This window comes from Gossypium hirsutum, chromosome D06 (genome assembly GCF_007990345.1).
Source record: "Gossypium hirsutum isolate 1008001.06 chromosome D06, Gossypium_hirsutum_v2.1, whole genome shotgun sequence".
Classification (NCBI taxonomy): domain Eukaryota; kingdom Viridiplantae; phylum Streptophyta; class Magnoliopsida; order Malvales; family Malvaceae; genus Gossypium; species Gossypium hirsutum.
In genome coordinates this window covers 61,968,782-61,989,892 of record NC_053442.1, presented here as the reverse complement: position 1 = coordinate 61,989,892, position 21,111 = coordinate 61,968,782, and the positions used below count along the sequence as shown (strand labels likewise).

Below are 21,111 nucleotides of genomic sequence, written 5' to 3'. Positions count from 1 at the left end.
ACAATTTTGAAAAATTTAGTACATTTTACTATTACAAAATTTTGCAAAATCAGACTAATGATCCAACTGATCAAACCACCAATTCTTGATAGGGCTAGTTTAGTATTGCTTTTGAGAAGTGTTTTTAAAAAGTGTCGTGGAAAAGTGATTTTGGAAAGTATTTTTGAAAATTTTGGTTTAAAATTTAAGTGTTCAATATTGCTGTCAAAATGAACTTTTGAGAAAAAAATATGCATTTTAGACATGATGTTATAAAGTAACAAGTATGCATTTAACTAATGTTCAAATTAGTTAATATTATGATATTTTAGTAAGAATATAAAAAATAATATATTATAATTTTTTGTTAATATTTTAATATATGAAATATAAAATATAAAATGTAAAATGTAAATATTTTTTAAATAATTAATATTAATTATTTATAAAATTTAATTCGAATATATAAACTAAAATTTAAAAATTAAAATATAACTCATAAAAATTTAAATATATAATTTTATATATTTAATATAAATTTAAATAATAAAGAATTAAAATTATCATTTGATGCTAAAAGGGCTTCTCTCAGTAAGTGGAAGAAAACTATAATTTCCTCGTAAAGTCTAAGTAATACCTCTGGTATTTAACTATGCATAAACATTATGAACAAGTCAACAGCCAGCTAACCCAAAATATTGCTTGCAAACTAAGCAACCACCCTTCAATTCTTTCTATATAAACAAGACAAATTTCATGAGCTTAAGCAGACTGCAATGGAGGTTCAATAGAGGCAGAAACCAGTAGTTTCATGAAGAAGTTGGTTCAGCATGCAGTAAACTCTTGACAGTATGCAGGCCAGAAAGACCAAGCTATGCAGGAGCTGTTGATTCAACTTGTTCTAGTTCATTTTGTAATCTTTAGTTAATGAAATGTAATCTAGTTCATTTAGAACTATGTTAGGTAGATGATTGATGTAATTTGCTGACATATGAGCTGTTAATTCAGCTTTGCTTGTATACACAAGCTAATTACTTCAAGTTTCAATGTTTAGTGGTGTTAGGTAACCATTAGGTGAATGTTTACTGTTTTTGACAAGCTTAGTGCTTGGTTTATGTATTGGCATTGTGCCATTATTCAAATTTTTATGAATGAAATCAACTTTGTTCATCAATACTCTCTTCTTTTTTCCTTAGCTTAAATTTCCTTCTTTCTTTTGCTCGAAATAGTTTGTTTGCTCAGCAAGTCTCGAGGCTTGCTCGACAAGATACTTGCTGAGTCTGCTAGTTTCTATTGTTGCACCAACAATTGGTATCTAGAGCCTATTTTTTAAGGGATCTGTTATACAAATCCATGGCTTCATCAAGCTTTTCACCAGCTGCACCTCAAGTCTTCAATGGAGAGGGCTATCACATATGGGTGGTCAAAATGAAGACCTACCTGCAGGCTTTTGATCTGTGGGAGGTGGTCAACTCTGATGTTGAACCAGAGCCACTTAGAGCTAATCCAACAGTGGCTCAGATCAGGCAGCATGCTGATGAAAGGACCAAGAGGCATAAAGCCATGTCTTGCATCTAGAACTCAGTGTCTGATGTGATTTTCACAAGGATTATGGCCTGTGAAACACCAAAACAGGCCTGGGACAAGTTGCAAGAAGAGTTTCAAGGGACAGAGAGGACAAGGCAGCAATAGTTATTGAACTTGAGGAGAGATTTCGAGAATTTAAAGATGAAGGAAGAAGAAACTGTCAAGCAATATTCTGACAGGATTATGGCTGTGGTTAACAACATCAGGCTCCTTGGAGAGCAGTTCAATGAAGCTAGGATAGTGGAGAAGGTTATAGCAACTCTGCCTGAGAGGTATGAGGCAAAAATCTCATCTCTCGAGGACTCAAGGGACCTGTCCACCATCTCCCTGACAGAGTTGATCAATGCTCTATATGCTCAAGAGCAGAGGAGAGCAAGCAGACTGGAGGAGCATCAAGAAGGTGCCTTTCAGGCAAGAACAAACACTACCTATAAAGGCAAGAAGGCCTGGAGAGACAAGCCAAAGAATGATGCTGCAATGAGAGAAGGTCAGACTTGCAAGCACTGCAGAAAGGCTGGTCATTCAGAAGAAAAATGCTGGTTCAATCCAGATGCTGTGTGTCGGCATTGTAAGAAGAAAGGTCATGTTGAGAGAGTCTGCAAGAGCAAGGCCAAATCAAGGCACAATCAGTTTCAACAGATGAAAGCTGAGGCTCGAGTAGCTAAGGAGGACAGTGACCAAGAGGAGCAAGTCTTTGCTGTGTCATGCTCAGCTGCTCAGGAAAGGTCCTCATCTGGTTGGCTCCTAGACAGTGGATGCACCAACCACATGACACCTGATGCTGCAATCTTCAAGTCTTTAGACAGAAGCTGCAGAACTAAAGTCAAGATAGGAAATGGTCATTTTATTCAAGCTGAAGGCAAGGGTGATGTGCTGATATGCACCCTTACAGGTACCAAAGTGATTTCAAATGTGCTATTGGTGCCTGAAATTGACAGAAACCTGCTCAGCATAGCTCAGTTGCTGGAAAAAGGTTATTATGTTGTGTTTAAAGACCACCAGTGCCAAATCAGTGATCCAAGTGGATCCAAACTGATGGCAGTCCCTATGGTTGATAAGAGCTTTGTGGTTGACTGGACAAAGAAGTCAGACATTGCCTACACAGCCACTTCAGATGAATCCAAGCTGTGGCATCAAAGACTGGGACATGCCAACTTCAGATCGATGGCCCGAATGGTCAGAGAGGACCTGGCTGAAAATTTCATCAACTCGGTGGACCATGATGATGTATGTGAAGTATGTCAACAAGGAAAGTAGACCAGACTTCCATTTCCCTCGAATCAAGCTTGGAGAGCCTCTGAAAAACTCCAACTAGTGCATACTGATGTGTGTGGCCCTATGAAGACTGAGTCATTAAATGGAAACAGGTATTTTATACTATTCATTGATGATTTCTCGAGATATTGCTGGATTTATTTCTTAAAACAGAAATCAGAGGTGGCCACTGTGTTTTGGAAGTTCAAAACTGCTGCTGAGACTGAAACAGGCTGCAAGGTGAAGACCATAAGGTCTGATAATTGGACTGAGTACACCTCAGCTCAGTTCCAAGCCTTCTGTGATAAGGCAGGCATCAAACATCAACTTACCAACACATATACACCTCAGCAGAATGGTATAAGTGAAAGGAAGAATAGGAGTTTGATGGATATGGCCAGGTGCTTGATGATTCAGAAGAATCTGCCTAAAGCACTATGGGCAGAAGCAGTTAACACTGCAACTTACATTCAAAATAGACTTCCAACCAAGGCTTTGGATCAAAAGACCCCATTCGAGGCCTGGTTTGGCTTCAAGCCATCACTGGCTCATCTGATGGTCTTTGGATGCATCTGTTATGCACATGTACCTGCTGTTAAAAGGGACAAATTGTCTGAAATGGCTCGACTTGGTGTTTTGGTGGGCTATAGCACTGTTAAGAAGGGCTATAGGATTTTAGATCCTTCAACAAACAAAGTGTCAGTAAGCAGGGATGTGGTATTTGATGAAAGGTCATGTTGGAACTGGGAAGGACATGAACCTGAAGAAGTTTCTGAAGAACTTGCAGCAGACCAAGCTGAGCCAGACCAAAATGTCCTTGAAATGGATATTGATGATGAACCAGTCAGAGGAACAAGGCCATTGGCTGAGATTTATGAAAGGGCTCATGTAGCCATAGCTGAACCTATCAACTTTGAAGAGGCTGAAGCTCAGCAAGGGTGGAAGCAAGCAATGGCTGAGGAGATCAGCATGATTGAGAAGAACCAGACCTAGGAATTGGTTGAAAGGCCAGTCAAAAGGAAGGTGATTGGGGTAAAATGGGTGTACAAAGCCAAGCAGAATGATGATGGAACCTTGAACAAACTGAAAGCAAGGCTAGTTGTCAAGGGGTTCAGTCAGAGGTATGGCCTGGACTACCTGGAGACCTTTGCACTAGTGGCCAGGCTCGACACCATCAGACTGCTGATTGCCTTAGCAGCACAGCTCGAATGGAAAATCCATCAACTTGATGTGAAATCAGCCTTTCTGAATGGTTTCTTAGATGAAGACATCTATGTTGAACAACCACAAGGGTTTGAAATAGCTGGCAGAGAGCATATGGTCTACAAACTGAAGAAGGCCCTATATGGCTTAAAACAGGCTCCAAGGGCCTGGTACAGCAGAATTGATGGCTACTTGACTGATCTGGGATTCGATAGAAGCAAGAGTGAGCCAACACTGTATGTCAAGAAGCAAGGGACACAAACACAACTCATTGTGTCCCTATATGTTGATGACCTGCTGGTGACAGGAGGAGATCGAGCAGTGCTGGTTGATTTCAAAACCAAGATGCAGGAAGTGTTTGAAATGTCTGATCTTGGGGAGATGTCCTATTTTCTTGGAATGGAGGTGTTTCAAGCACAAAATGAGATATTTCTAAGCCAGAGAAGCTTTGCCACAAAGATTCTGACCAAGTTCTCCATGCAAAATAGCAAGGCAACTAAAACACCTGTTGCTGTTGGAGAAAAACTATCGAGCCAAGGTGATTTTGAGAAGGTATGGGAAACAACCTACAGGAGTCTAGTTGGTTGCTTGCTATACTTGACTGCCACTAGACCAGACATCATATATGTTGTAGGATTGCTCTCAAGGTTCTTGCATTACTGTAATGAGAAGCATTTCCAAGCTGCAAAGAGAGTGTTGAGATATGTCAAAGGCACTTTAAACTATGGTTTGAAGTACAGGAAAGAAGGAAATCTGAAGCTGGTTGGCTACACTGATAGTGACTGGGCTGGCTCGATAGATGACATGAAAAGCACCTCAGGGTATGCTTTTAACCTTGGTTCAGCCATGTTTTGCTGGAGCTCGAAGAAGCAAAGTCTGGTGGCTCAATCAACTGCTGAAGCAGAGTATGTGGGAGCAACAAATGCTGTCAACCAAGCCATCTGGCTAAGGAAAATCTTTGGTGACCTGAATGTGCATCAGAAGGAAGCTACTGAGATCTTCTGTGATAATCAATCTGCAGTTGCAATTGCTAAAAATCCAGTGTTCCATGGAATAACAAAGCATTTTAGCATAAAGCTGCATGTTGTTCGAGAAATGGAGCAAGCTCAAGAAGTAAAACTGATCCACTATAATTCTGAGGATCAACTTGCAGACATTTTGACTAAAGCTCTTAATGTCACAAGGTTCGAATGTCTAAGAATGAAGCTAGGTGTTTGCTCCATGCAAACCAAGGAGGAGTGAAGAAGTTGGTTCAGCATGCAGCAAACTCTTGACAGTATGCAGGCCAGAAAGACCAAGCTATGCAGGAGTTGTTGATTCAACTTGTTCTAGTTCATTTTGTAATCTTTAGTTAATGAAATGTAATCTAGTTCATTTAGAACTATGTTAGGTAGATGATTGATGTAATTTGCTGACATATGAGCTGTTAATTCAGCTTTGCTTGTATACACAAGCTAATTACTTCAAGTTTCAATGTTTAGTGGTGTTAGGTAACCATTAGGTGAATGTTTACTGTTTTTGACAAGCTTAGTGCTTGGTTTATGTATTGGCATTGTGCCATTATTCAAATTTTTATGAATGAAATCAACTTTGTTCATCAATACTCTCTTCTTTTTTCTTTAGCTTAAATTTCCTTCTTTCTTTTGCTCGAAATAGTTTGTTTGCTCAGCAAGTCTCGAGGCTTGCTCGACAAGATACTTGCTGAGTCTGCTAGTTTCTATTGTTGCACCAACATTTCAACACCTATTTCTGTCTGCTGTTGGCTAATAACATTCTTCAAGAAAAGGGTGTTGAAAATGGATCAAACACAGTGATCTCACCATTTTCATTCCATCTTTTGTTGAGCTTGATTGCAGTTGGATCAAAGGGACGTACTTTAGAGCAGCTATTCCACTGTTTATGATCCACTAGCCTCGAAGATATCAATTCACTAGCTTCCCAAATGATTGATCTGGCATCACCATTCAATGAAAGCAATGGGGTTTCCATTGGTGAACTAGACTTGTCCTTTGTTAATGCGGCTTGCGTTGCTCAAAGCTTAAAGCTGAAACCTTCTTTCCAAGAGATTGTAGAAGGTGTCTACCATGCCATTGCCAAAGAAGTTGACTTTGCCAATAAAGTAAAATTTCCTTTTGTTTTTCTTATATTTTATGTATATTCACATTAATTATCGTTTATTAATTTGATACTTGGACAATGAAGGCTGAACAGGTTGTAGCTGAAGTAAATGCGTGGGCTGAGACTGCAACAAGAGGGCTCATCAGGAACCTTCTCACAGCTGAGGCCTTGAAGGTTAAAAATGAATATGCAGCTTTGATACTTGCAAATGCACTTTACTTCAAAGGAACATGGGCTCAACTATTTGATACATCAAAAACTAAACAAAGGGTCTTTCACCTCTTAGATGGTGAAAAAGTTCATGTTCCTTTCATGACTAGCAATAGATTTGAGCGTTATCTTTACAACAAGTTTGAGGATTTTAAAATCCTCAAACTCCCTTACAAAACTAGTCAACCCACTAGAAAATTCGCCATGCATTTCTTTCTACCAGATGCAAAAGATGGCTTGAAGAACTTGCTACAAATGTTCAAGTCCAACCTGAATACTTCAACAAGCGATTCGATCTTGTCAACCAGAAAATTTCTGACTTCTGGGTTCCGAGATTCAAGTTCGAGTTCGAGTTTGAAGCATTGGAGGCGATGATCAAAATGGGACTAGACCTACCTTTTAATAGAAGTAAAGCAGAGATTACTGAAATGGTAGATTTGGTTACTGAACCTCTATTTGTGAGGAAGATGTTTCACAAATGTTTCATTGAAGTGAACGAGGAAAGAACCGAAGCTGCTGCTAGCACTGCAGTTATAATCGAACAGCAGCAGCAGTCGGTGTATCCAAATCCAAGCTTTGTAGCAGATCATCCTTTCATGTTCATGATCAAGGAAGAGATATCTGGAGTTGTGTTCTTTGTTGGAGCAGTGCTCAATCCCTCGTTGGACTCCTAATATCAAACAAATGGGTTAAGAATGTAATAAAATTAAGAAAAAATTAGGGGGCAGGGGATTTCTATTCATCAACTACTGATTATATTCCAATTTTCATTAATTACATGTTGCAAAAGCATCTCGTTAGTTAGTTGAGAGGGACTAAAACGTTAACTTTTAGGATGTCGCGAAAGCTTTCTAGTTCAGTTCTTGCCCAAAAATGGTATGATCACATCATCAAATTTTAAATACCATCCTTAGAGAAATTATTTTATGCACCATCCCCGTTATATTATTTATGGTTCCTTTCCAATTATTTAATAACATTTTAATAATTTTTTTCCATGTCGTTATACATAATTTTGGTAATTTTTTTACTCTAAAACCTAAATCTAGAATCTTGAACCTTAAATCTAAGACTTAGAATCCCAACCCTTAAACTCAAACACGTAATCCTAAACCCTTAAACCCTGATCTTCGAACTCGTAACTTGTAATCTCGAATCCTGGAACATAAACTCTAAACTCTAAATTTTAGAGTTTGAGGTTTAAGGTTGAAAGTTTAAGATTCAAGGTTCGAGTTGAAGGTTCAAAGTAAAATAATTACCAAAATTACGTGTCGATGGCATGAGAAAAATTATACAAAAATTACTATTTTTAAAAAAAATTGATTGCACAAAAATAAAAAAATATTAACTTATGGAAAAAAATTGATTAAAATTTGTAAAAGAATAAAAGATGTTGGTTTATAATTTAAAAAATAATTATTTTAAGTAATTTAATTAGAGTTAAATTAAATTAGAGAAAAATATTAGATATAGCTGAATGTAATAATAATATTTTATGTTTTTAATTTAATGATATTATTTTATTGGTACGTATTTCTAAAAAAAGATGTTTAATATTTGAAAAAAATACCTTTTTCAGTTGTTCTCAATTTCAAATATGAGAAAATTAATCTCTCTTAAAAAAAATTAAAACAACATAATTCCTAGTAATTTCGAGCAATTAAAGACAATACATAATAGCAATAAGATTTTCTATCCAAAAATCCCACGTGACAAGAAGAAAAAACCCTTATTTCCTTTTGTCGAATTCTTATTGGATGATGTAATTTAAAATTAAAACTTTATTTCCAACCTATTTAAAACAAAACAAAACAGAATACACATAGTACTATAAATTTTATATTAGGTTTTCAAGCAATTTTATATATTTTAGTGCTATAAATTTGGTATTTCATAAAATAAATAACAGTAAACTCATATTATTTATGTTTGTTATATGAGGTATATTTATAAAATAATTATCCACTCTAAAAAAAAAACTGATCACCTTTTTTCAAAAACGATCTGCCTTTTAAAAAACTACATATTGTCCTAACAATATTTTTATATGCTAACTAGACATGTCCATGAATCGGATACCTAGCATATTTAAAAAACTAATTATTTTATAAAAAAATAGAAATTTTCATATTTTGTTAAAATTATTTAAAGAAATTAATATATCCATCATAAACGTCACAACAGTGATTAACCATCTTGTCACGAGTATTCTCTAAAATGATAGACTATGGATCACGAAATGTAGTCAACTCTCTACCACATTCATGTTTTTTATTAAATGATAAACTTATCCCAAAACATTACAACTCTACATTGGAAATAAAAAAAATCTTAAACCAGTTCAATCTAATCAACTACTATTTTTGTCCCCTTTTTTTTTTTACTAGTTTCGAGTAGTTTCCCATTCAATTTGTTCAACCTCTTTGTTTGGACCAATATATTGATCAGTTCTTGATCCAATCGATTCGACTGAACAATCCACTCATGTTCCAAGAACATTGGTTACATCAACGAATCTTGACGGAATCCAAATTTAGATCTAATTGCTAAATTGAAAAAAATACACTAAAATTAACTTAATTACCAGGGATACAAATTATGTAACTTAATAAATAAATAAAAATTAAAACTCATATTTCAAAAAGACTTCCAAAATTCATTTTTGAAAAATAAAAATAATTATTTTATCCCACCCCCGGCCCAACTAATTTATTGATTTGTTTTGACCTCTGATTTGGGCTTTGCATTTTGTTGTTAAATTTATATTTAACGTCCAGTTTAAAAGCTTTGCTAGCCATCTTAAATTTCCAACCAGGTTTGCTCTTTGCAATGAAACAAACATCTCTTTCTGCGTATTTTCATAGAAAAGAAATTTAAACGTCAAGCATCTACCTCATGCTATATTTTTCCAAATATTGGATGACAACTTACCACCACCATCAATGAATTTTGCACTATAATGAATTCTAACAACGCATTAAAATTTTACCACAAGAAAGACAAATGCTTAAAGACCAAACAAATCTAATCATCGGCATGCATGTCCATACAGTCATTAGAGCTGGGGGAATTGGCTTCCCTATTTTGTTGGTGACAATAGTTGCTCTCGTTATTCCGATGTCCGTTTACTGAAGATAAAATGATGTTTGAATTGTAGCTGCCCTGCGCCAAGTGGTAGGGCTGAAGGCTCCGGCAAACTGGGCTTGAGAGGGCATTCGAGAAAACAGAGTTCTTAACTTGGTTATCACCAGGCCGAACTCCCTGCCCAACATTTACAGATGACAATGGATTGGACAGAACAGGGGCACCTAAATTGTTCGACTGCGTTGGAGCCTGGGAATGTGGGTGTTGCAGCGGCAGCCTAGGGGACATCGGTGGCTCATCTCCTCCATATTCAAGCTCATTCTGCGAAAGAAAATTAGATTAAATCTTAAACTATAACCTCATTTCAGCGAGAGTAGATCTTCAATATAATAGTTTTTGCCCAAAGTAGTCATCCAATTATTAGTAGATTTTTTTTGTCACTTAATTATAAAAAGTTATAAAATAATTACTCAACTATTAGTAAATTATTTTTTTATCACCAACAAGTTACCTGTGGCATCTTTTAAAATTGACATAACAACTTTAACTCTCAATATTTATAAATTAAGTTAATTTAATCTTGTTTCTAAAGAATTTAATGCTCGACATTTACTCATTGTGTAATTTTATCCTTTTTTCTATAGTTGTTTTTTTTATATTGAAGATTAATTTTAAAAAATTGAGAAAAGGCGAAAACTATTATCCTTCACTTTTGGGTGTTTCTATTTTTTGTATTTTTCAATCAAATTTAGTTGATAAATTTATTTTTTTAGTTGTTTAGGTTAAAGGGTAATAAAGAAAAGCAAAACTGTGTAAAAGAAGAAGAAGAAGAAGAAGAAGAAGAAGAAGAAGAAGAAGAAGAAGAAGGCTAAATTACACAATAAGTAAATGTTGAAGGTTAATTTTTTTTAAAATGAAGACTAAATTGACCCAATGTATAAATATTTACGATTAAATTATTATGTTAATTTTAAAAGCTGCCACTAGTCAAAATATCAAAGACAAAAATTAACCAAATTTGAATAGATTGATGATCATTTTGTAACTTTTCATAATTACGTGATAAAAAAAAGAAATAATTAGGTGACTATGTTGTAGCTTTTTCAAGTTATATGACCAAAAAAATACTAATTGTTGGACAACTACTACGGTAGTTTACGTAATTTCACAATTCAAAATGTCAAGGATTAAAATTGATGAAATTAAAGTATAGAGACTAAAGTCATTATTTTTACAAAGTACAAGGACTAATAACAGAATTTAACCAAAAATTTAAAGGGCGAGAAATTCACACCCAGGCTTAAACCCTGGTACTATTCTTTTTTATTTTCCGAAATACCACTTTATTTTTATTCTTTTTTAAACCCAGGCTTAAGAAATGATAAATTAATAAAGTTTGGTATTTATATTCATTTAAATTACCAAGTGAAACAAGATTCTTCTCATCTCTTTTTATGTACACTTTTGAGCCATTTTCAGCTTAAAATTGAGAAAGAAAATATCTTCTCTAATTTAAAAAAAAATGTCTTTATTATTAATTTTTTAGAATTATGGATTATTGTGTGTGTTTAAATTATGGGTTCCACAACCCAAGCTGAAAAGTAGGAAGTCCATTCCAGAAATTGGTGGCTTCTAAAACTCATAAATTAATACTGGTGAGAATAATTAAATTAATTAAGATAATTTAAATAAGAAATAATTTAAATCTTACAAACCCAAACAAATCATAGATGAATCTCAAAGTAATATTGAAATCAAATCATACAAACCCAAATCGATCTTAAACAAAGTAACAATGAAACTAAATCACACTTAGAATTTGAGCATCCTTTCATCAAAGAAGAATGAAATGACAAATTCTTTGTGAACTCCTTTGATCAAATAAATCCTTTGGTGCTTTTCATTTGAATAAATCACATCTACAACCATTAACACAATTAGAACTGATGTTGATATTGAAAACAAAATCATGAAATAATAGCAATCAACAACATTGATGATTGAAAAATAATTTTTTAATCATTTAGAGTACTTACCACAAAGCTTTAGGCTTAGTAACGCCAACGACATTTGTATTTGTTGTGGATAATATAGTTGCATGTAGACGCTTCACACTTGAGAATTTCTTCTTGGCAAAGCTTACCACAATAAGAGCATTCAGGGTAGCCCTTGATCTTCCTAAAAAATTTAAGATCATGGTGATGCTTGTGATAATAAGGAAATGTGACCCCATCTTTGAGAAATGGAAAGTGTCCAAGAACACATTTGATATGAGCAGAAGTATCACAGATTGAACAAGAATAATGCCAAAGGCTTGGATCTCTATATTTCTCACAAATATCACAATAACTTTGCTCCTTATCATCATGATAAGTAAGCTTTAGCTTGTGTTCATCAATTTTGTGAATAGCTGAATGTGGTAATGTTAAGCATCCAAAATCCAAAGCAAATATGCACTTTCCACATCTGAATGCACCATACCGATTTGTCTCGCCACAACCATTACATTTCTCCATGTATTTGAAATCAAAAAAGAGAAAGTGTTGGTGTCCTTTACATTCAATGATATCAGAAACTTTGGCACACCTTAAGCACATGTCCCAACCTTCTCCAATTTTGTAAAAGAAACCACTACAACGTTGATTGCAAAAGTCACATTTCTTGAAGCTGTCGAAATAGAGGGTGGAATTGCTTTGATGAAACCAATGTTGCTTGATTCTTGGCAATTTAGCACAGGTTTTATGAAGAAAAAAATGACATTCTGAACAATAATAGAAAATATTTGAGATAGGTAGCATGCATCCATCACATTTTCTATCAATTTCCTCCTCCATCTTGTCTGCTAACACCAAGCAATGTTGATGACTAAAATGTTCAATCTTTGTAGCTTCCCCAGCTTCATTCACCTCAATAATACGAATGATGGAAGACTGCATAGATTTTTCTTCAAGCTCCTCACATTGCTTTTCTTCCTCAATTACCTTGTACAACCCTTCATGCTCTAAGACACAATTCACATGGACAACGTAATTACAACCTGGCTTCCTACAAGAGTAACTCCCACGATCTAGTTTTACTTCATTGAAACAAATCTTACAATCTTGCCTTCTAAAACCTTTAAGAAAATATTTGTGAAAAACGCAGTGATCATGTCGAGAAAAGTTGATGATGCGTGGGAGTGAAGTGCAAACCTTATGGACCATGAGGTTGCATATTGAACATATATATGAAATACAATTTCCTTCAGTGCCACATGCATCACAAATGAATGAATCTTGTCTCCTAAGTAAGGTGAATGGATGCTGATGACGACTTTTATCTTCAACAGTAGACCTCGGCCAAGCACATTCAACATTAATGTTAAAATGGCAAAGAGAACAACCGTAAAAAGGTCCGGAATGTTGCTTTTGGCATAGGTTGCAAAAGTAATCACTATCACTACGGTTAAGAATAAGAGGGTGTAAGCGATGTGTAAGGTGATCAATTTCAATGGGTAACTCATCAAGGCATTTCTTGTGAATGATGAATGGACAGTCAGGACAAAGATATATAGCATCTATCAATGGTTCATGACACCAGGAGCAGTTAAATCTTTTGGACACATCTATGATCGTGAGACTTTCTATGAAGGTTAATGGATGTTGGTGGATGTCATGTTTGGATGGTTGGCTAAACTTAAATGAAGAAGATAATTGAGCACATTTAATGTCAATGAAAAAAACACAATCATTACATTCATAAAAAAACATGTTACGTTTTTCCTTGCATAATGCACAACCATATACCAGGTCATCATAAAGGCATGGCTTTTGTCGAAGAAAAAAACCAGCGTATGAGTGCTTGGGATGGAGACGGTGATTAGGAATTTCAAGGGGTGCCTCTGCACATTGCTTGTGAAGGTGATAATTGCAATGAAAACAAGTGAAGCATGGAGCTGAAAGCAGTTCCCCACATCCATCGCAGTAAGCTTTGAGACCTTCATTGTTTTGCTCTGCCACTAACACCAAGGGATGTTCCTTATGAAAAGGATGTTGAATCTGTTGCACCGACTTGTCGTGACTCTCATCCTCATTCTTGCTCACACTCTCGTTCTTACTCACACTCACACTTTCATTCTCGTTCTTCATCTCCATTAATTAGTGTGTTAGTGAGAAATGAAAAATATGAAGGAGATGATAGCAATGAATGAAAGGAAGACGATGAATAAAACAAAGAATAAAGGAATGATTGAAAAATAGTTGCCTACAAAGTCCTAGCAAGTAAATAAAGAAAACAATGGTTAAGATCCTTTCAAGCATCAACCTGAAGCCATTGAATTCAATTCATATTTAATAAAGACTCTTTAGCCTTAATTTTTACATCATAGTTAAAAAATTACAATGCATATGTTATACTCAAAGAATTTAAATATTTTAAAGTTCAATAGCTCAATTGGATGCAAAAATATATATAAGGGCTTAATTAGTTTTTTTTTTTTTTGGAAAAACTTCAGGGACTTTAAAGACCCTTTAGCCTTAGTTTTTACCATATGTTATACTTAAAGAATTTAATCCGAAAACGTAAATTTTTTTAAAAGAAAAGGCAATTAAATTAAAAGTAAAGTTTATATGTCATAAAAAAGTCTGAACAAAGTAAAGCATTTCTACAAGAAAAATTCTTTGCTTTCTTTATTACAGTAATTTTTGTTCTTTTCTTGCAAATTAGGCAATTACTTTGGATGGGTCTTCATCATGCCATGAATACATGGACAACAGTCCACAATCATACGGAATTGTTATCTATATATTCTTATATATCTAATTGGTCCATCAATTGAGTTTAACTATTAATATGATTAAAGAAGAAAATATTTAATTGATTTTTTTATTAACGGCAAGAATTTAATTGGAAACTAATTAAATCGATAAGCCAAAAACAATTGCACATTGCATTGATAATACACATTGCATTCTTAAGCGAAGAACGTAGGTTTGAACTTTCAAGACAATATTATTGAGAGAGGCAGTCACGAACCTAGAACATGAATAATAAAACAAACTTGAAAAATATTAAAAAAAAGAGTGTCATTATTTATGATACTAACTTAATATTTTAAAAATTTTGTTAACAATTTTATGCTTTTTATAATATTTTGTAAATTTTATTAACAATTTTAATAATTTTCTATATTTTTAAATATTTTTTCATAATTTCATAATTTTTAATTTTTTTGTAATTTACATATACTTTTTGTTATTTTAATAATTATTAAATTTTTTTGGAAATTTTTAATAATTTATATATTTTATTTCATTTATAATATGTTTTTATATTATTTTTTTGTACTTTTATATCATAGTTAAAAAATTTTAATGCATCAAGCGTACGATATACTTAAAGAAGTTGATTCGAAAACATATCAATTAAAAAAACACGGAATTTCATGAAAGAAAAGACAATTAAATTAAAAGTAAAAATTGTTCTTTTCTTTTATGTACAAATTAGATAAGCACATTGATTGTTTTAATTAATGATGCATTCATGCCAAAAGGAATTTTTATGCTTATATGTTTTACTTTATATAATTGTAGCAAGTAGGGTATATGCCAAAGTGACTTATTTGAGATGTTAATGTAACATTCCAAAATAGGGTCTAAAAAGAACAGCGGTTGCAAAACCACGAATCCGAGATAAAAAAAAGTTTATTGTCATTAATTTTTATGATTTACCGATTGATTGGATGCATATGTTGGCATACCGATAAGAAATTTCAGCGATTGCATTCTGAATTGCATATTAGGGTTTAATTGCAAAAGTGGGTAAATATGAGTTTTAGATGATAAAGGATTTAATTGAAGTGCATAATTGAAGTAGAGGTCTTTAAATGGTAATTAGGCCATTAGATTTTCATGGACAAAAATGGGCATGCATAGATAAAAATAACTAAAGTTTTAATGAAGGGTATTTTAGCCATTTGGTAATAAAAAGAATTAAAAAGGGGGAAAGATGGCAAAATGTGCTCATCTTCTTCCATAAGGCCGAAACTTCAAGGACACCATAGCTAGGGTTTGTTCACTTTCTCAAGCTCATAGTAAGTACATCCAAGCCCCGTTTTTAAAATTTTTTTATGTTTTTGGAGTTCTCGTAGCTCGATTTAGCTTATTCTACCATTAATTCATGTTAGGGTTCATATTTGGAAAAATACCTATAGGTGAAATGTGTTATTTTGATGTTTAGGGTGAAGTTTGAATTATGTTAACATTTTTGCTAGTGATTTAAGTGAAAACGAGTAAACGACATAATCGGTAAAATATAATGTTATAAGTAATTTGATGTTTTGATGTCATAAAATATAAGAATAAGGGATGAAGTTTAATTTCCGAGCTTTGGGGGAAAAAGTGTAAATATGTAAAATTTTAGGGGGAAATTATACTTTTGCCAAAGTTCGAGTCAAGGAATATTTTGATGAATGTGAGTATTAAATAAGCTAAATTTTCTATTCTAAATCAAGAGGAACGAAATCCGGAGTTAGACCAGGGAAAGAAAAAGGTTGAGGACTAAGTTGCTAGATTTGATCGTATTTTGTACCGAGGTACGTTTACGGTAAATAAATGCAATATTTCAATAATTATTATTGTTTTTATTTTCCAGCAATTATGTGCTTATTTCATGAAATTATTTAATGTTGACTCAAGTATGAGATGATAGAGAATCAGTGTTAAAAAGTCTTGTTGAAACATTAGGAATGTATCAGATACAAATGTCATGACATTAAGGGGATGAGATCCCATGTAAGACAATGTCTGGGACATGGCATTGGCATTATTGAGATTTTGAGAGGTCCCATGCAAGACCATGTCTAGGATATGGCATTGGCACCGAGATGAGAGGTCCCCGGTAAGACCATGTCTGGGACATGGCATGGGTACCGATATGAGAACTCTCATGTAAGACCATATCTGGGATATGACATTGACAGTACAGGAAACATCCCATGTAAAACCATGTCTGGGACATGGCTTTGGCATGTTATTATCAGACAGGAGACTCGAATATCCTTAGTATTCTAAGTGGTTCAACGGGCAAGTAAATAGACTATGTTACATGAAAGTTCAACTAAAAGCATAATAAATAGATTCAGGTGAGTTATAAGGGTTAAGAATATCTCAGTTATCAGTTGAGAAAAATATTTCAGCAAGGGAGGAGTAAGTTATAATCATGAGTTATTTAAGTAAGCAAGTAAGTAAACAAGTAAGCAAGTAAGTAAAGAAGAAAGTAAAGATCATGATACTTGATGATAACTTATGAATATAATTATTTATGATAAATGTTATTATTTATTTGCTTGTAAACTTACTAAGCTTTATACTTACTTCCTTTATTTTCCTTATTTTTATAGTATCTCCAAGCCAAGTCAGGAATCGTATGGATGTCGGAGATCACTTCACACTATCAATAGACCATTTCGGTATTTTATGATTCGAAACGTGTAAAGTTATGGTATGTATAGGGACTTAGTCATTTTGTATGTGTCCTTATGATATGGCCAATGAATGGCATGAAAATACTCAATGATGATTAGCTATTGAAATGGCTATTTAAGAACATGTTTTGGTGTTATGTATGCTTAAATGATAGTTAATACAAAGAAATTATAACAGAGTAAGAATTTGCAATGGAACAGTTTTTGGACAGCAACATATGATGTGATTTTGAAAAATCACCAAGGATAGTAGAAATGGAATTAGAGAGTGAATGAGATATATAATTAAATCTTATCGAGTCTATTTTAACATGAAAGAAACAGTGTAGGCAAATGAATTTTATATTATGAGATATTTGAATTTTAGTGAGACAATGTCAGAATTGTTTTTGAAGTCCCCTATTTTGAATTTAGAAAATCATTAAAAATTGTACAGAAAGAATTATGAGTTATAATTTATATGTACAGATTTTTTAGTGAGCCTATTTTGATCAATATAAACAAGCAGAAGAACTATATGAAGCATGTACAATGAGATAAATGATTTTTAGTGAATAGGGGTCAGAATAGTCAGATAGTGAAACATGGGAGAATTTAACGAATAAACTGTACTATTAGGCTAACACAAAAATTTTGGAAATTTTATGATAAGAAGATATACGAGTCTAGTTTCAGGGAAAATTTACGGATCTAAATTTTGAGTTTCGTAGCTCGATTTATAATTAAATTAGTGACTATCGCATGTGTGGACAGTTTTATTGTAAACAGTGAAATAAATTATTTTGATTTGTTTAAGTATTCGAAAAATTTTTAATGTTCCCGGTTTGGACCAAAACCGTTTTTGTTACATGTTTTAGGGTTTCGAGGGCTCTTTTTAGGTACATATTGAATGAACCTGAGTGAATTAATTTTAAAAGCAAATTTTTATGCTCCGAACTAGTAAGTTAAGTCATGTAACGCCTCGTGCTTGACTCCGACAAAGGTCTCGGGTAAGGGGTGTTACATGTTGAAGTATCCAAAGCTTATCACTTTAATAATAAAAATAAAAATAAAAGTATTGTGGTTTTGCTTAATTGTAAGCACAAAGAATGTTAGTTTTGGTAATTAAAAGGGAGACCTACAAAACTTAAATAGATAATCATTAATATTCTAAAGAGTAAGAAATGAAGAATTAAGAGATGATTTTATAATTTAAAGACATATATGTCATTTTTATAATTTTATAATATCAAATTTCATAATTTGTTTATTGATGAATTAAATCTAAATATTACTATTCCATCTATTGATTATACGATTAATTTATGGATTTAGTAAGTTAAAAAAATAATATAAATTGAATATTTCAAATTTAAATATGTTTCTTTAAATTAATATTTGTTTTTAGTATAGAATTACAATTAGTTGTTTAAGTATATCATACCAACAAGTGTAGGGTGCAATGATAAGATACATTGCACTCTTAAACAAAGAACGTAGGTTTAAACATTGAAGACGACATTCTTGAGAAAATAGTCATGAACTCAGAAAATAAATTATAAAACAAACGTAGAAACAAATAAAAGAATGTCATTGTTTATAATAATAACTTAATTGTTTTAAAATACTTAAGTTTTGAAATAATCCGAATATTCATTTCAAGTTTTCCAAGAAAATATGTATATGGTTTATAAGTTTTGGAAAACATTCAAAACCATATTTATTGATCCAATATTAACCATACTTAAAATTATTATTCTATAACGCTTAAATTAATAAGAACAATAATAAAATATGCTATACATCAGTGATCATCAACCCGAGTTCTTCATATTGTACTATCGTTTATTTATTCAATTACTGAAAAGCTGAAGCCTTCTTTACCCTTGATTTTTCCCTCTTTGAGGGTTTTTCACGTAAAATATTTGTGTTCGTCTTCTCCAAATTTACTTGTTTATTGTTTATACGAGTCGATCCCCGACACATTGTCAACGTAGTACAATTTCTTTCTAATAATGAGTTTAAATTTCCCATTAGAGTTAGTTTTTTATATTTTTATATTTTATTATTTTTAATGGACTTATTAGCCAAATAGATGATGATCTCCTAGCCTATTAAGCCTATCCCACCTTGACTCAAGAACGTGAAATGTCGAGCTTTAATATCGAATTGTGCAGAAATTGAAACCTTTATGTAATAGCCCGGTTTTAGTTAAATTAGAACAGTGATTTTTTTAAGGTCCGTTTAAAAAATAGGTCGAGTTTTAGGCAAAGTTTTTCAGTTCGGGCCAGCCTTATTTTATTACGTAAATTTTTCTACCCTATTCCCTCCCAGATCCAATACTTTATTCGGTCATTCCCCTTCCCCTTCCTAATCCCAATCCCAAATTCCCTTCCCTATCATTTCCTATTTCTTAAAAAAGAAAACCCCTAGAGTTAAGTGTCACTCACCACCTCCACAACTACACCAGTGACCTCTAGTACCACTAGCCATACGTCCGTCTACCCATGAATATAATTATACATGCATTAATTTATTGAATGATCATTGCATAATGCGTAATATGCTCTTATGCTATGGATTAAATACTTTAGAATAATTATGTATAATGATTTAAGATTAGTCTCATTCTAAGTCGTTATAAGTTCATTCCCTCTTTCTTTTCCTTTCAGGTAGCACAGAAAATTAAGATTCGAAATGATATCGAAGGAATCTTAAATTAGTAGTTTATTTTGCTTTTATTTAAAAGTTTCAGCAGAGTTTTCCTTAATCGTTTATATTTATGTTTGTAATTATTACTTATTTCTTTATTTTATAACGTAGGTTTGAGATTATTTAACTTATCTACTTAAAATATGATAGTTAGTTAAAACTCTGATATTTCTTTTCCCTGCATGGTTTTTGAACTATATGTTCTCTTTTTATCTCTCTTTATTTCTTTAGTGTTTATGGATATAAGTTAATTGTTTCTGATATTTGAATCTTGTGGGCTGCACCAGCTAGCTCCTCTAGGCTGGCTCTTGAAGCACCAGCAACAGCACCATCAAGGGTTAGATCTCTCTTTTCCTTTTAACTCCAAAAGTCATTGTCTATTTCTATTATTATATATAGTTTTTATGGTTGTTTTATTTTTCTAGAAAATATGTTTGGTAGTTAATGGATTAATTATTAAAAAAATTAAATGGTCCAATTAAGATCAATAAAAACTATTTTTTAAAACATGTTATTAAATTATTAATAAATTTTTTAGTCATTTAATTTTAAAAATTTATAAAATGATTCTTGAATTCTTTTAAAGTTTTTATTTAAGTCACTTAATTATCACGGTTTCTTTGTTCGTACCGTGAAAACTTTCCTTACCCTTCTCTTCCATTGTTCAGTTTTTATTTTTCATGAAACAATTCTAAATGTCACGAATTAATTAATAAAAATCCAAACAACATAAAATAGAGTCATTTTTAAAATAAGATTTATCCTATTTTGATCGCTCTAATTTTTTTTAATTTAATCACTCTAATTAAAATAATTATGTAAAATAATGATTGCAGCTAAATTTTCCATTTTGTTCCACTGATTTGTTCACATGACATTTATTTTTTTTAATTTTCAAAACTCTACTACAGTGAAAATTGGAAATTATATTTCCTCCATCATCATCATCATCATCATCATCATCAGCCTCTGTGACAAGCGACTTTTGCCAAAAACGTTGAGAAGAGCAGCCTGGATAATATGTAGCATACAAATGGGTCCATTCACTCATTTTCTATTTCTAATATTATATATAATTTTCGTATTTGTTCTATTTTTCTATAAAAAGTTGTTGGCAGTTAATAGATAAAATATTCAAAAAAAATCAAATAGTCAAATTAAGATTAAACATTTGATTGTCCAATAAATGTTGAAAGAGTAAATGATAATTAAATAAAATAATACTTAAAAATATAAAATAAATTTAACAACTTTTATTTGAATATTTTATAAAAAAATATTCTTATATGAAAATTTTGAGAGATTTAATCCATTTGACTATTAAAAAGAATTTAAATATATATGTTGACATCAAACGGGAGTCGCCACCAATCCTTTTTGTGAGGTGTGATTGGATCACCTCAAAAAGTGGTTGTTTTAATAAACAATTTAATTTTTATTAAAACAATGAGTTTGGTCCACGAAATTCAGAAAAAAAAATGGGTTCGGAGTCGGTTACGTACGAGGAAGGATTAACACACTCG

General features: G+C 32.6%; 2 protein-coding genes and 1 pseudogene across 2 annotated transcripts; 1 reads left to right on the top strand and 2 right to left on the bottom strand.

Annotated features, from left to right (window-relative positions):
* The first annotated feature begins 6,321 nt into the window (after positions 1–6,321).
* Positions 6,322–7,057, top strand: LOC107923430 (serpin-ZX-like; annotated as a pseudogene).
* Positions 7,058–9,375: 2,318 nt separating this feature from the next.
* LOC107923431 (uncharacterized) lies at positions 9,376–9,955 on the bottom strand. The gene is made up of 2 exons (XM_016853632.2): positions 9,947–9,955; positions 9,376–9,756 (listed from the first exon to the last, which is right to left on the bottom strand). The coding sequence occupies exons 1-2, from the start codon at positions 9,953–9,955 to the stop codon at positions 9,376–9,378; spliced, it is 390 nt and encodes a 129-aa protein (XP_016709121.2).
* Positions 9,956–11,486: 1,531 nt separating this feature from the next.
* On the bottom strand, positions 11,487–13,812 carry LOC107923432 (uncharacterized). Its single transcript, XM_016853633.2, has one exon. It carries the CDS (start codon positions 13,566–13,568, stop codon positions 11,487–11,489), a length of 2,082 nt encoding a protein of 693 aa, XP_016709122.1. The 5' UTR covers positions 13,569–13,812.
* Positions 13,813–21,111: the final 7,299 nt, after the last annotated feature.